At 45.7% G+C, this 15,968-nt stretch overlaps 1 protein-coding gene across 6 annotated transcripts in view; it reads left to right on the forward strand.

The window, feature by feature from the left end:
- LOC126530817 (uncharacterized) overlaps positions 1 to 15,968 on the forward strand; it is a 230,873-nt gene that overhangs the window by 26,529 nt on the left and 188,376 nt on the right. For all 6 annotated transcript variants that reach the window (XM_050178103.3, XM_050178108.3, XM_050178109.3 and 3 more), the window contains exons 12-15: positions 4,423 to 4,616; positions 5,547 to 5,637; positions 12,195 to 12,237; positions 12,742 to 12,851. In XM_050178103.3, coding sequence (XP_050034060.1) covers positions 4,423 to 4,616; positions 5,547 to 5,637; positions 12,195 to 12,237; positions 12,742 to 12,851 — 438 coding nt within the window. The remainder of the gene's footprint in view (positions 1 to 4,422; positions 4,617 to 5,546; positions 5,638 to 12,194; positions 12,238 to 12,741; positions 12,852 to 15,968) is intronic.

Here is a 15,968-nt window from a genome sequence, read left to right on the forward strand (position 1 = left end):
TATGCTAGCCTCCTAGTTAGCTCAGGTGGTAGAACAATGGCCCCAGTAAGGCATTGGTACCAGGTTCAAATTTTGGACCAGAACAAATTTTTCTTTAACTGCAAAGCTTTCTGAGAAACCCATTGGGTTTCCTTTGTAGCTTTGTGCTACAGTTGGGTGGAGGACAGTTCCCTTTCACGGATTTACATTTGTGTGCAATGTGCAGTCGAAAATGATTAGCACATGTCACCAATAACAAGAGTAGAAAAAGGCTGGTGTTTGGTGCCGAGGTTACACGGCACGGTGGCTTAGTGGCTATGGCGTTGCGCTGCTAAGCACAAAGTCGTGGGTTCGATTCCCAACCGCAGCGGCCACATTTTCATGGGGGCGAAATGCAATAACACCTCTGTACTTAACTTAGGTGCCCGTTAATGTACCCCAGGGGGTCGAAATTAACCTGGAGTCGCCTGCTACGGCATTTGTCACAATAGTATCATAGTCTGGGCACCAGAAATAAAGCCCCAGAATTTAATTTTTATATATTAGTCTGAGTGCTGTGGTTCATAAAAGCACAAGTAACTAATAAGCAGAGCAGAAAAATGCTGGTGTTTAGTGCTCAGGATTCATAAACGCAGTGACAACGAAATCACTGATCTGTTTACATCATTCACTCTTATGGGGGAGCTCGATTACGCTACTGGATTACGCTACTTGATTACGCTACTCGATTACACTACTCGATTACGCTACTCGATTACGCTAATACTCAGAAAGTTCAGGCACTTAGTCTGTGCTCACTCTGTGCTGTGCTGGCGTGCTGTCCGTCTTGCACAGCATCTGGGGTGCTATTCCGAGCATCGTCAAATTCCGCCGTATCGTCAGATTTTGCAGTGGTGGCATTTTGAGCCAACGCGAGAGTTCGTAGCAGCCCTGTAGACCAATCAGAGCTGACAAAACAGTGAAATTGACAGTGTCCGGAGTAGCACCCCTGGGCACTTTGCAACAACAGCAGCAGTAGCAGCAGTGCAGTCCTTGAGAGCAGCTGTTAAGCTCCACCTTGCTGCACGTTGGGAAAGACTGCTGCCATCTGCAAGCTCGTGAGCAGCAGTGCTGCGTAGTAAAAGTTCGCTGCTCTTTCCGTGATTCAGCTGTGGTAATCTTTTTTTTTTTTCAGTATAGCTGTATTTCGGACAACAAGAACGTTAAACATATGTGCGAGATTTATTCTATAGTCATCTCACGAGGTGTTCTTCCTATTCATCGGTGGCGTGCATTAATGACCATCGTCGGCATCTAAATTGAATGTGGTAACAAATAGTTTGATATTGTTAGACTGCTATGTGAGTGTGCGTCTTGCTTTAATAGTTGTGGTAGCTTTCTAATTTCTAGACACAGTCCTCACCGAGTATAGAGTAGCTGCGGCAGGAGGCCCCAGAATGCAAGAGCATTCTGCATCTGTACGCTTTGTGCCACTTCACACACCTGGGGAGGTATTCTGTAAGAGTCCACCTAGTGGACGGTCCATTTTGGCCGTTCCTGATTGGCTAGGGCTGCTCGTATACTCCTTGCTCGTACAGCTGCATCCAATCAGCAACGGCCGAAATTAGGTGGACTCTTACAGAATAACCTTCCCCCCCTCCAGGTTGGGGTGGACAGCACTTCTAGATTAGTGTCACCTCATGTGAATTGTCGAGGTGAAGTGCCATCCGTGCTTTCTGTGTTGACTCCTGGTAGGACACATTACTCTTGACAGCCAATTATGGTTCAAGGGCTTCGTGAGCTCATTTTGGAAAAGCCCAAGACAGAGGCACAGAAGAAGCTGGACGCCATATTGTACATGTTGAAAAAAACGGGGGTGCCTCCTGCTGTGTATAGTGTTATCTGCTTAGCTCAAGACCAGGCAGCTAACCTGTTCCTTGGCTGAAGGGAAGTGAGCTGTCAGCACTTATTAATTGCAGGTGGTCACCTTATCAAAGAGCTCTTGAATCACCCCTTATCTTGATGAAAAAACATAGTCTGTGGATAGCATATGCTGCTGTGTACATCTCGGCCAAGTTTTGTAGTCGTGCGCGGTGCGTGGAGCTCGCAAACGGAGTGCAAAGTCACCTTTCTCTCATATTCTCTCTTTTCAACAGAAGCCTGCACCTCACTCTTTTCTGGATGCTTTATTTCGTAATACAGTCGACGTCCGATTTTTCGGACCCCCTAGGGGCCGCGAAAATGTCCGAAAAATTGAACAGTCCGAAACAATGAATGCATACCGTTTACTGCCCCCAAGGTCTCAAATTGCGTCAGGCACAACCGAAATAACTTTAAATGTCTGCCAGTGCATTTATTAGGCTTATCGGTACTTGTGCTGTGATAGGAGATGGCAAGTGCACGGGTGTATGGGCCATGTCCCTTGACAATTGCCCCTTCCCGCTCATATGTAATACTGTTTCACTGTAATACTTCATGTACGCTTCACCGCGTAATACTACTGTATTGAGCCAAAGCTAACTTTTGGGACCCTACATTAAGCAACGCGCCATGCTTTCGGAGCTTTGACACCATTGGGGCGTAGATTACAAAGGCGGAGTCGGTGCCATTGCTAACAGCAGCAAATTGTTTAAATAAAGAATGCAGCACCGAAAAGCAAGAAACTTGTTAGTGAATGTCGAAGTAGCTAGGCCTAGCGCTGCTGCGGTGATGGCTACGGCTGCCGGCAGATGTACTTGCGAGAGTGTCGGTTTGAGGCAGTGAGATAATCAAAATGGCGGCGGTAGTGGCTTCGGTTATAGCTGTTTCAGACCTGCGGTCATGGCATAAAGTAAAGTAAAATTGTATGGCGGAGGTTTCTTGCGTCCGAAAGCTCAGACGTTCTTATACATTGACTCTAGGGGCACGTGGCAGTGCCGCGAAGGTTTCCAAATTATTGGGCATGTTAGAAAAATCGAGTGTCAGGAAAATCTGTTGTTGACTGTAAAGCGGATTTCCATACGCGGCTGCTATTGGCCAATAGCTGACGTCAATCAAGAATGGTGTTTGGATCAATGCGCTTCTTCCTACCGTTATTATGTATACGATCAAGTGTAATAAACAGGCTGAAGTGAGCGAAAATGTGCTTTCGAATTTCCATAGTAATTATGTACTTCCAGAAGATGCCGACTATCATCAGCACACGCTTGGCTGTGGCCACCTGCGTAGGAATTAAACTTTACCTGCTGTGGTGGCTTAGAGGTTGTGGTGTTGCGCTGCCAAGCAAGAGGTCGTTATTTGAAATCCCGGCCACAGTGGCCGCATTTCGATGGGGGCAAAATGCGAAAACACCCATGTCCCGTGCATTGGGGGCATGTTAAAGATCCCCTGATGTCAAAATTAACCCGGAGTCCCCCACTATGGCATGCCTCATAATCACAACGTAGTTTTGACATGCAAGACCCCAGAATTCAATTAGATTCAGTTCAGAAATTAAACATTGGCCACCCTGCTTATCGATGGCGTAGGCTTTGGGACTTGCTAATTTCCTAGTTTCTAATGCTCAACTAGTTTCGAACCACGCGGAACTCAAGGTCACACTACACGCTCGCTTGCCAGCGGGCACTCACTCCTGGACACTCTTGGTTGTACGCCTTGGCAGATTCATTGAAAGTGCTTAAAAAAATGTGCAAGTTGGATGTTGCTGCTATGCGTAGGTCAAGATGGTGAAGGACAAAGCCGGTCCGCACCACGTAGCATGCCCAGATGAGCATATGAGCGCGAGCATGCACTGAAGCCCTGTCGTGCACAACGAAAATGCTGCGCACTACAGTTTGCATGTAGCTGCGGTCTCCTACGTAGCGTAGGTATCGCTGCCGCTGTGGGGTGCCACGACTGGTCCACTGGCTACGTGCACTGCGGCTTGCTGAGGACAGCTGCATTTGGCTTACATTTGGCACGTCGTAGGGGCGAAAATCAGAAATAGTGGCGTCTACGTTAACATCCAAAATGAGATTTGAACTGCGTGCCACATTGACATTCTGTAGGTGGAGTGCTGTGGGCATGCTCCACACTGCTGTAGCCTTCGCAGTGTAAGGCATTGAAGAAGGAGCGGAAGCACTGTGAAGGGGGCATTCGATTGCCAATAACTCCGCTTCTGCTGAACACATTGAAGTACTTTCTGCGGCAAAGTATTTCTGAAATAGCCTATTTTAATTTCAAATGCATTTCTCAACTTCTATAAAAAGTGGTTCATGGCCCCTCAAGTAGTTGCAAGAAGAATGCGACTTAGTCTCTGTGAATCTGATGGGAATTGGTGCATACAGCATAAGATGACCATTTCAAAACACTGGAATTGCTTTGTGGTATGTTCTAAGATCTTCTTTCATCATCTTGGGTGCAAAATATTTTTAAAACGAACGCAGCTCGTCTTTCTACCCTCCTCCAACTCCTAGGCCGTCTTACCATTCCATTCCTTTTCTGCAGAGTTGCCGGGTGTGTGGGGACTGTGGCTCGCGAACCCCGGGGAGCGGGCCCAGCTCCCGCTGGCACATGAACTACTCGGTGTGTGACAGCTGCTACCAGCAGCGCAATAAAGGTGTCGCCTGTCCGCTGTGCGGCAAGGCCTACCGGCAGTTCAACAACCGAGCGGACATGGCCCAGTGCACCGTGTGCCGAAAGTGAGTGCACTGCTTTGCTTCTTTTTAATGCGTAAGCATTATTTGGCGAGCTCCCCAGCCCTGTCACGTGAAAAGTGTGACACCTTGTATCTGCACAAAATGCGTAATTTGCAAAGCTAAGTTATTTAATCGTTATGACAGTGTAAATGCAGATGATTGGTAGGTTTTTAGCTAAAGAACAATTTAAGGCAAAAAAATTAAAATAGAGAGTACCCATAGAGATACAGAGGGCTCCTTAGACGAAAGCATCGGGAAGCTTATAGTAGGGGTGACCCAACTGACATTTGGGGTAGGGTCAACTTGAAATTTGAGGCTTGGTCAACTTGAAATTTGGTGGTGGAAAAACTTTGGAAAAAAATTGGTGGAAAAAAATTTGGGGGTGGGCCTGCTTCGCATTTGTGGGCAGGCCAAATTGAAATGTGGGGTGGGCCAATCCAAAATCTGGGAGTGGGCCAACTTGAAGTGTGTGGGTGGCCAAGTTAAACTGGAGGCAGGCCAACTGAAATTTGGGGATGGGCCAACTCAGATGTGGGGGTGGTCCAACTGGAATTTTGGGGTTGGCCAGCTTACATTTGGGGGTGGCCCAGCTTCAATTTCGGGGTGGGCCTACTTGAAATTTGGGTTGGCACAACTGGAATTGGGAGGCTTGAGACGTTGAGACGCTTGGCACATTTTCATTGGCCTTTCCGAGGCGTAGTCAGAATGCAGGTGCACCAGCGTTTTGACATCGGGTTTCCGCAGTCATCGAGTGAGATGTGTTCATGTTTGCTTGTTTGTGCGTGACCATGCTTGTTAATTTAGTTAGTGTGCCAATGTTTACTAGTTTATACAGCCGATAAAACTACTATCCTTACTTCGTATAGCTGTCCACTAATTTGATATCTCAATCGATACTTCGCCTTTCGGGCGAATCTGCAACTTTTTTTCCAGGTTCATTCACGTTGAATGCGACAGCCAGCTTGCAAGCACTCCCAAAGATGCCGACTACGTTTGTCCAGTGTGTAGCAACATGAGGCAGCAGGTCAGTCCTACATTGAGATGCGAAAAGTGCACTGGGAATTGCGGTTTGTGTTAGTTGCCTTGTAGCGCACAACTGTTTGGATAGCACTCACTTGGTTCATGTTCACGTTCATGTGTTTTAGCAGTATGTGCAGTGTTCTGTAAACATTTTAGGATGACATGCAGTTTTGTAGAAATTAGATTGATGGCATTCATTGCAGTACATTCATTAGAAAGATTTAATAGAGCTAAGTTACTGTGCGGTAAGTGCCATAGCACCATACTGGCCGAAAGCTGCGCAAGCACGCACTTTACTGTATGGAAAGACTTTCCGTACGGCATACTAGGTGGTAAGGAGTATATACCACAAATGGTAACGTGTGCACAGTGTTTTCCGAGCCGAGCCGGACCAAGCCAGAACATAGTGAGAAACCAGCGTTGGCCACAGAGTCCACACTGTGCGTGTCCACGTCTCGCGTGTGTTTTTCACCATGGTAGGACCAAGAGCCGATTTAACTTTTATTCACCTGCGACGTGACGAAGTGGCAGCAAGTATGACAGCCCTTAAAACCGGAAGTATAAACTTGAGCTCAGCTGAAATGAACTGAACTTGTGGCCTTAACCTTCATAACAGGCGAGTAGTATACTCAGGCCGAATGAGAAAAAACAATTAAAATGAACGAAAATTAAAAAAATAATAATAATAAGACATAGAGAAAAAAGAAACACTTCATATTGATGGTACCATCTAGTAATTCAGAGTATACTTGGGGCACTGAGTTTTTATTGCAGTACTGTCTGTATTCTACTTATCTGCTGGTCTAAAGTTTTGGAAGTGGTGCAATTTACAACAAACAGTTCTTTTTAACGCGACAGCGTTAAGGAGCTCGTGTCACAGAAAAGCTGGTGTCGGCATTGGCCGTGAGCGAAAAATCCCGGAAGGCAATTCATAAATAAAAACAACTTGCAAGATGGGCTGGGTGGGAATCGAACCAGGGTCTCCGGAGTGTGAGATGGAGACACGACCACTCAGCCATGAGTTTGATGGTTCAAAACGGGACAAAAGCGCCTCTAGTGAATGCAGTGTTGCCTTAGAAACGTGCCGTAGAAAATTATACTGCGGTGTATATCGGTAATTATGAGCATGTAAATTACAGAAGTCGCAGTTAAACGAGTAGCGAAGTACGTTTCTGCTACATTTCTTCTGCGCTTGGCGCACACGCAGAGCCATCTTGCGGCAAACACAGAAGACCCTCTCCTCGCAATGTACGGTGCTGCCCCGACAGGTGGCGTGCCACTTGCCCGCTTCTCCCCTTCGTCTCGTCAAGAGCATGCCGAGCGAATGAGTGGGCGGTGCGAACGGGGTGCGATAACGCTATTGCGTTCCACTCTTGAAGGCAGAGCTTAAGCGTCCTCCAATTTTTTTATATATTGTCGTTGTCGCAGTATGTCTGTACGGAACGGTAATACCTTATCGTATACTGCACTTACCGTACGGTAACAGGGCACTGCTAAAGGTTTCTATTGACATGCGACATTCATCAATGTTCATCAGCATTTGACAAAGAAGCACGGAGGTTGGGGTGAAAGGTCAGGTGTGCTTGGCTGCTTGTAAAGGCTTGCAGGGTTCTTGAGACCAGAGTATTTCAGAACCCTGCTGTAGAGGCTCACCTACTCTGAAGCGTTAATATTGTGTAAGGCTTCATAACCTGAATGATGGTGAATAAATGCATTCTTGCAACTACAGGAACGCCTGTTGTCTGTGTTCCTGTTTTTCTGGTTGCAATATGCAGTGTAGACTGCTTATGATGTAAGTCACCAGAATCCTGAATATAGTAGACTCCATTTAAGGCGAACTTGAAGGGGCCACGAAACCTTGTTTGTCTTATCAGAACTTTGGCTTATTAGAAGTGCCTAAAGTGGCAAGATGTCATGGACTCCACGGAGACCATGACAAAAGAAGGTGTACTGTATTCTCTGATTGTCACTGTTGGGGACACCAATTTCGCGTGACTAGCACAAGGCACATCGGCATCTATGAGCGCCGGCATTCTTGGCACAGTGCCAAGCACGTTTTCTTACATCCTGCTGCATGTCGATGCGTCTGGGGATAGTACACGAAATATTGCGAAATTGGACGTATTTTGGAAAGTGTTCTGAGAATATGGGTGAAGTTCGCCAACGTCTTGCTATGCGCACATACGCTTGCCTTTGGCCTAGACAGTCTGTTGCCACGATTATTTAGCGATGCCTTTTATTCCATTGCTTTTCACGCTTTTCGTGCTTAGTCAGGGGTCAGAGAGATGCTCCGCCTGGGTTATCAACAGGATCAGCTTGCCATTAATGGTGAATAATAGCGGATGGAATTCGCACGATGAATAGTACGAATTGCAAATGCAGCCTTTACAGCTTAGTGGCTTGGCTTGGCTTTTCTTGCGGTTTGCTTGCGGCTGGCGAGTTCTACTAAATCAACTAGAAACAGTTTTAGTTTTGAGGAGGTGCCGGCAACACCGCCAACGATCATGCCGTTGACGTATAAAAACAAGTGTCGCTGTTTATGTTTGACTGAGAGCTTTCTTTTTTTGTTTTTCTTTCTAACTTCTCTTGCTCCATTGGCGGAGCGGATCCACTTTATGCTACTGTGCCAGGGAGCATTCCTAGATTTTTTTTTTTCCTTGGTGTCCTGCGGATGCCTAGCCAAGACTGCAACTTCTAGTGTGTGGAATCGCCAGTGTTGGCAGTTACTGCGAAAGTTCGTCTTAATTATAAGTATATATTAAGTGGAATTTTTTTTTTGCAGCAAGTGTATGGAAAACCAACCAGAGGTTCCCACATCCTTCGGTACTATATCCGAGGATTTGGCTTAATCGTGTTTGTCATAATGGGACTTTATTGTATCTGCACTATGACAAAAACAACATTTTACAAAGGCTGTACCTGTCTGAAACATGTAGACTATAATCAGTCCCATGTGTACGACAATCTAAGCATGCGACCAGGATGTTTGCATTCGTTAAAATTTACAAACATCGAAAGGTTAGCGTCCGAGTACTTGCAGTCTCTGCATGAAGCAGACAAAAAGAGAAAAAAAAAGTGCTATTGAGGAAAAGAAGTCGCCAATCAGCTTTCTTGGATACATCATTTATTGGACCTGCTCCAGTATTTGGTCTTCCCCACAGCAACGCCATCTACTCCATAGAACAGATGTATAATAGGGACCAAATTTTGGATACTGTACAGCTTTCTCAAGTTTTCAGACTGATTCGTGTGGGAAATGTCGAAATTATGGTAACCGTGAACCAAGGTGCCACCATTCGGGTGTTTCTGGTGCCACCCAAGCCCTCACTTTCATTGTTGATGTGGCTATATGGATATGGCCAAGAGCCATATCGTTTGTGCGAAATGATTTCTCTACTCATCACCAAACCACAACTTTGCTTCTGACTCCTGACGTCCAACAGTGGTTAGGCTTAGCCAGCAGGGATGTCTGGTGGTAGGCCATTGCAGGAAGCTCGCCCTTGATCTCTTGATATGTTCGTACCAGTAGACATTTACAGGGAGATCGGAGATGAGATCGTGCGCATGGGGTTAAACAGAACGGTGTTCATATAGCAGAGTGTTCGCAGGCGATCAACCAGCGGCTACCATGAATGTCTACCAGGTTTGTTTGTTGGCGTTCTGGTATGAACGGCTAAAGCTTGCGTGTGGGCATAAAGCTCCGAACAGAACTCTTAGAACACAGTCTAAACTGACAGAATCGCGGAGTCAAGGCCACACACCCGATTTTTGCACACGAACATGCATAGTAGTGTATGAATGCTAATTTTGTCTGCTGTTTGACTGTCATGAAATTTCGAATAGAGTAATTACTCGAATATAGGCCGGCCCCGATTCTAAGCCTACCTCTGAATGTCTGAAGCCAGAAGAAAAAAGAAAACATACCTCGAATGTAGCCGAACAAAAAGGCGGGGACAGCGTTCACGAAATGAAAACAGCATTTATTGAAAACAGCATTTATTGAATATGAACATGCTGACCTCATTCTAAGTTGCTATCTTCCTTATTGCTGTCATCTTGTTATGGCTGGCGCACACAAGGAGCATCTCCTGTTGCCTCCTCCGATGGACATTTTTCTCATCGATGCCGAAGTCCCTCCCGGCTTGAACGTTTGAAGATGCCTCAGTAGCCAGCACAACTTTTCGTTTGAAAGCGGCAGCATAATGGCATTGCCTGTTTGGTGCCATTACATGCCATTACGATAATGCCACGCTGCACGCCGATATGACACAGGTAAAAAATGGCGGTGTTGCTCATGTACTTCAGTTGGCTACTGGCACGGCTAGCAGCGGCTGTGATATCGACTTTTCTAGATTGTGCTAGCTATGCACCATGCTTATCAATTTCAATGAAAAAAACTGGTGCGTTTTTTTCAAATCCTCGAATCTAAGCTGACTCTAGAGTTTGGTATATGATTATTTAAAGAAGACCATTGGCCAAGATTCGAATAAATACAGTAATATTTCAATAAAACACAAATAGAGCAAAATTTTGTAGATAGTTTTTCAGCAATGTTGGAGTTGTAAATAACAATAGAATTGATTTTACCATCAAAATTTCTTCTTTTGGCTTGCCCGATTATTTGGGCATTTTTGTGACCCCCCATCTGTGTCTGAAAAATTGGTTGGCAACTGTATTTGCTTTCTGTACACAAACTGAAGATCCAAAGAGTGACAGTGCGCAAGTGTTCAGTACGTAATACATGTTGCTGACAAGCAGCCAGACCAGAGGTCCGTCAGCTGAATGCCTCCTCTATTTTTTGTCAATGCCAGCTAGATGTGGCTGAAATAGCCGTTCACCACGCTCTCCTATCATCCTATTCTGCTCTCCTCCCTCGGCTAGTGTTTGCGCCTGCTTTATGGTCGTGGGGGAGAGTACCATCTCAGTGGCACCTTACGACAGAAGTCGGAGGAGGGAAGTACCTTTTTCTTAAGTTGTCCATTCATCTATGAGGCCGCATTTTGTATCCCTCACGATCACCATGTCTGTTGTCACGCTGGCTGTTGAAGAGACATGGTGTTTTCTGGTGAGGTGTCCCCGTTCGTGGTGCTGTGGTGCCGCGTGCGCTACCAACGGGGACGCATCACCGGGGTGCTGCTGCTGCAGGCACTGGCTGTAAAATGTGTCACACGTGTGCTTTGCGGCAAATTTGCCATTGCTTTGATATGCCATGGCGGCGTGTTCAAATCGCGTTGGGCCTCTTAGCCGCAACATTGCAACATTCCCGGGAGAGGCGCTGAATCTATATAACAGCAGTATGAAATGAGAGGTCAAAGGTAGTTATTACAGTAATAAATTGTTCTGAAGTAACTTTTGGTGTAACTCAAGTAAACAAGCCCAAGAATGCCCAGATTTCAGGGAAAAAAAAATAATAAAAAGAAAGATATATAACCGATGCCATTTTACTGCTGCAGCAAAGACACCTTGCCAGCGTCTCAGACTATACCATTTACCTGCGAAAAATGATTTTCATCAACCAGGGTGCCACGAAACACGAATGTGACAGCATACAGCGCTTTATATGTCTAGCAAAAGACAGTAATCAGCGGAACGACCGCTGTGAATGACGAACAAACCTGTCTTAGGATGCCTCGATGCTACCGCCTAAGCTGTCGATCCAGTGAGTGCCGCTCCGGCATTTTGGAAGCGCAAAAATCACGACACCGTGGATGGAGAGAGAGCTACAAAGTAAAGGGTACGAAGGAAAAAAACTTGACAGGCACGTGATATAGACGAGGGGCGGAGCGTCTACCGCTTCTCCACTGGAACGCCAGTGGCAGGCGCTCCGACGCACGCATGCCGCCTCAACGCATGCAGTCGTACCATCTGGGTAGCGTCACGTGACGGCAACTCACTGAACTAAGATGCACTAACGGCTCCCATTGGGGAGTTAGCAATTGTGCTGGCGTTGAAAAAAATAGAAGAGGCGATGGTCAGGCAAACCCTGCATGTCTGCAGAGTGCATACATACAATGCACTACTTCTACGGCTTTCTTCGTTCCTTGTTTATGTGCTCTTGTGTCTTCTCCTCTTCTGCATTGCCCTTGTCTAGCACACCTTATTGAGAAGCGTGCTCGTTGCCTCGCTTGTCTGCAGGATTTTCTGGCAGCTGCACTATAACTGGTATTTCGTCTCATTCGGTTACACTATAAAGGGTACGCATACTCACAGGAGCAAATGGGAACCAGAAAATAGGAGTCGGGAAAGACTGCATTATATCTGGTCCTGCACTACAAGTGGTTTCATTATAAGTGGTCTGAATGGTCAATCAATGCCACCCTGCTGTATTCGGATAGAGAACTTGGGTGCGAAAAATGCACCATTTCTTTCGGGCTTATAGCTAACTAAGGCATGCCTTCTTGTTGCAAGAAATTTGTATGCGCTTACTTTTTTTACCGTTATCCTGTCTTCCATTCCTAGATTTAAAAAAGAAGAGGTGTTGTGCACTTTTGGCCTCAGTTTCTCATCAACTTCCTGCATTCTCTAGCTGTGTTACATTATTTCCTGTATTGTCTTTTTCAGGCGGCGATATCACTGCCTGGCAAGACTGAGCTGTCTGTGAGATGTAAGCTTCTTTCTGTTTCTGAAGTATGTTGAAAAGCAGATATTGCAGCTTGAGCCTCACTTTATAAAGAAAGCTAACAACATTGGTAACATTGTTTTTCTTGCGACCATTATTTTTCTGTAGAAATGTCTGGGAGCCTCGCCGGTTCCCTTCTGTAAGTATTGCAACTGGGTGGTGCTTAAATGTGACGTGACGCCCACCTGCAAAGTTGCTTGCTTGCAAGAATCGCCGTTGCTTAAAAATTATGCATTGTTCCACCTTAACGCAGTTTTCTTGCATGGAAAATTAAATTGTTATCTGGTGAATGCTCTTGGTAGTTTTGGCTGGCAGATGAGACAGGACCACGAAGAAATGTCGTGGAAGTAAGGAAATCTTGCATGTTTTGCTTGTGTTCTCTCTGTTTTCGCCGCGAGGTTCATTTGCATCTGCCTACGTCATTGGCTCACTGCACTCCGTGTTCAAGAATAACACTGTAACCTCTGTTATCTTTTTGATCCTTTCCAGTGAGGGTGCCAGCCTCGGACGGGTCACCTGACTACATGTTTAGCTCACAGAGGGACATTGCAGCCTGTGGCAATGACGACTCTCGTTCCAGTAATGACAATGATGTCCTGGTCAGTTACATTGTCACATGGTTTTGACGTGTGGTTAATAACTGCAGTGTAGATGCAGTCAATTTCTACCATCCTGCTTAGAATATAGAACTGGTAGTAATAATTTGAAAAGTATGAACTTGCATGGAAAAAAGGGGGGAAAAAAAGAAAAGCTGGTTACATGTGTACTTCTGGAACATTCCTCAACCCCTTCGAAGCCCCAATCGGTTGCTCCAAATATGGAAGCGCAGTCTTGTGTTACACTGTGACCTTTACTTTAATGTTGGCAAACCATTGTATGGGCTGTTCAATAAATGAAGTAGCTCTTATACCCGACCATGCACACAACAACGTGAAAGCAAGGTAAGACACGCTCAGGATAATATTTATTTGTTTTGTGGCTGGCCTGTACCATTGAGAAACGAACATTCAGGCATTGTTTAGAATGCACAAAAGTCTGTTCAAGCTTTGTACGTGACTTGTTCTATGTAGTTCTTTGGAAGCTTTAAGTGCAACGCTAGACTGAACACACAGCATTCTATGAGCAAAGAGAAACATTGTTGAATGACTCATGGAAAGCTTAGTTACCACTGGCTTGAGTGGCTATGGTATCCTTGTGCTTAGTACGAGGTGGCGAGCTAACCAGAGCTGCTGCTTTACAGTGGAGCTGGGTCTGTGAGAATGCTTGTGGACTGTGATTGGGTGTACGCAGTAGTGGGCATGCTGATACCGTTGCTCAAATCTGCTACATTTTGTCAAAGCTGCTACATACATGTTACAAATGAGAGAAATTGCTCCAGGGCGAGCCATGCTGCGCATTATTGGAGGACATGGCAAAGAAGATTTGTGGTGAAAGTCGGGTGGCGATCGCCAACACCGTGTGCGACGAGTGGAGTTGCACCTCCTGCCATTTATAGAGCTAAATAAGCTAAAGGGTCACCGAGTTAATCCAATCCAGTGAGTGCTCGCGCATGTTGACGGTCAGCCATTTGGAAACTCTATGCACCACATTTGTGGGTGGTGTGTAGTTTAGGATGATGTTCCGTTTGGATACACAGTTGAACCCATTTATAACAAACACCATAGTTCCATGAAAAAATGGTCGTTTTGATCAGTAGTTAGTTCTATGTGGATTCGCTCTTCAAAGCGCACAAAAATTTAACGACACTGTAGCTGGCGTCGGCATGCAGCTATGATTCGACACCACATTAGTTATAGAATTTTTAGTACTTTCATTTTTGTTCCCAGCACCTTGCTGTATCAAGTTTCCATTAAAAATGTCATCTAAAGTTAACGTCATTTTACGGCTTGTGTGTGGCTGAAGCGCAGTAATAATGCCGAGACCAAAATGTCTGAGACCTTTGCAGAATGGTGACATGCCGCAGTAGTTTCCGAAGGTTATACTTATGACCAACTAGAAGACTTTGCGCTCTTGTGCAGAATGAAAAATGGTGGCTGCTCTTGCACCTTCAAAATGACAAGTGATCAGAACCAGGCACCGTTTTGAAAGAGCTATACGATACTGCATTTTGTTCTTCAGATGGATGTTTTTAACAAACATTTGCAGCTAGGTGCAGGAATGCACTGGGAACAAAAATGACTGAAAATCTGCTTTTCAGACCAGAGGGATGCAAAATTACAACTGCTGACACCATTTTCAGTGCGGTTAATTCTTGAGCATGTTTAAATGCGAGTCTCTATTTAATGAACTACTGATATAACGAACACTCTTTGCGGAACTATCGAGTTCATTATAAACGGGTTCGACTGTAGTGAGTATTCGATTCACAGACCAAATCGAATGCGCTCGAATGTCGTTATAATGAAATTGCATATAATAAAATAATCGATATAACGAAGTAAATGAAATTCCCCTTGAAATCCCCATAGTAATGCACGTATTTAAGTCCTCGCTTTACTGAAGTGAAATTGACCGGCCAGTGGATATAACGAACTAGATTTGTCTCCAAAGCAAAGAAGTACCCCACCCTTGTGCCCTGAGTATATCGCTTTCTGCAAGATTTGGCACTCACGGCAGTTCAAAACTCTCACGTCCTTGTTTTGAATGTGTCGTTGAGCAACAATGCTCTTTCCCACTGCCGTGCATAGCTGCGCATAAGCAGCAGTTCACTATCGCACTTCTCCACTGACCTCTCCCTCTCTCTCTCTTGCACATACCTGGCTGTGTAAGCCTCGCCATGCTGCACAGCTACGTGCAACACTGCAAGAAATTGGTGCATTCACTTCTATGTGTGCAGCACTCAGCGCATCCAGGTGCAGCTAGGCATGGCCTCCGAGATCTCTATGCCACAATATTGGGTGGGGGAGGCGTGCCATGATGCGAGACTACGCGCGGCGGTGCGAAAAATGAGTGCATTCACTTCTCTCTTTCTGTATGGCACGCAGGCAGCCGCATCTAGACCTGGCTTCAGAGATCTTCCCAGCGCAATCTTGGGGGTCACGTTCAGGCTATGCATTCACTTCTCCCTCTCCTTGCGACATGCCGCGTGGGCTGGCAGCTGAGCATGGCTTCTGAGATCGCATTGGCATGGGTGCAATCTCTGAGGCTATGAGCCAGCTGAGCCAAGCTGGCGTGGCGTAGTTTGCTTGCCTTCTCGCTCACACAGTGGAACACTGTGTTGTGTACCACATGCTGCTCGACCGCGACGAGCGAAGTGGAAAGTGGACGTGAAAGACCAGCACGTTGGAACAGAAAGCAGCTATCTAAATAATGTCACGTCAGGTTCTTAGTTGTATGTTGCACATGGCGAAAATTCTTTTGTTGTTCAAATTTTATCGCATGCGTGGCCGTGTAGCAGTTGCGCTGGTCGTAAAGCCATCTTCTTATTTCCATGTTTACAATTGTGCACCCCATTGGGCATATATTGCAGAAGTGGCAATAATGGATGTAACAAAGTAACAGACATAATGAAATAATTTCAGCTCCCCCTTCAACTTCATTATAATGAGGCTCGATTCATTATTCAAAAGCTTCGGGCATTTATACGGCCCTATTAGTGAAGCAAACGTTGGAAAGAAAACAGTCTCTGCTTCAAAGTGTGCTGGAGCTTTACGAAGTAAACTAGCTGTTGACAGGTTGGCTATCAGAATTGTGTGCTCAGTCGATGCCTAATGTCT

The sequence above is a fragment of the Dermacentor andersoni genome, chromosome 5 (genome assembly GCF_023375885.2).
Source record: "Dermacentor andersoni chromosome 5, qqDerAnde1_hic_scaffold, whole genome shotgun sequence".
NCBI classification, from domain to species: Eukaryota; Metazoa; Arthropoda; class Arachnida; order Ixodida; family Ixodidae; genus Dermacentor; species Dermacentor andersoni.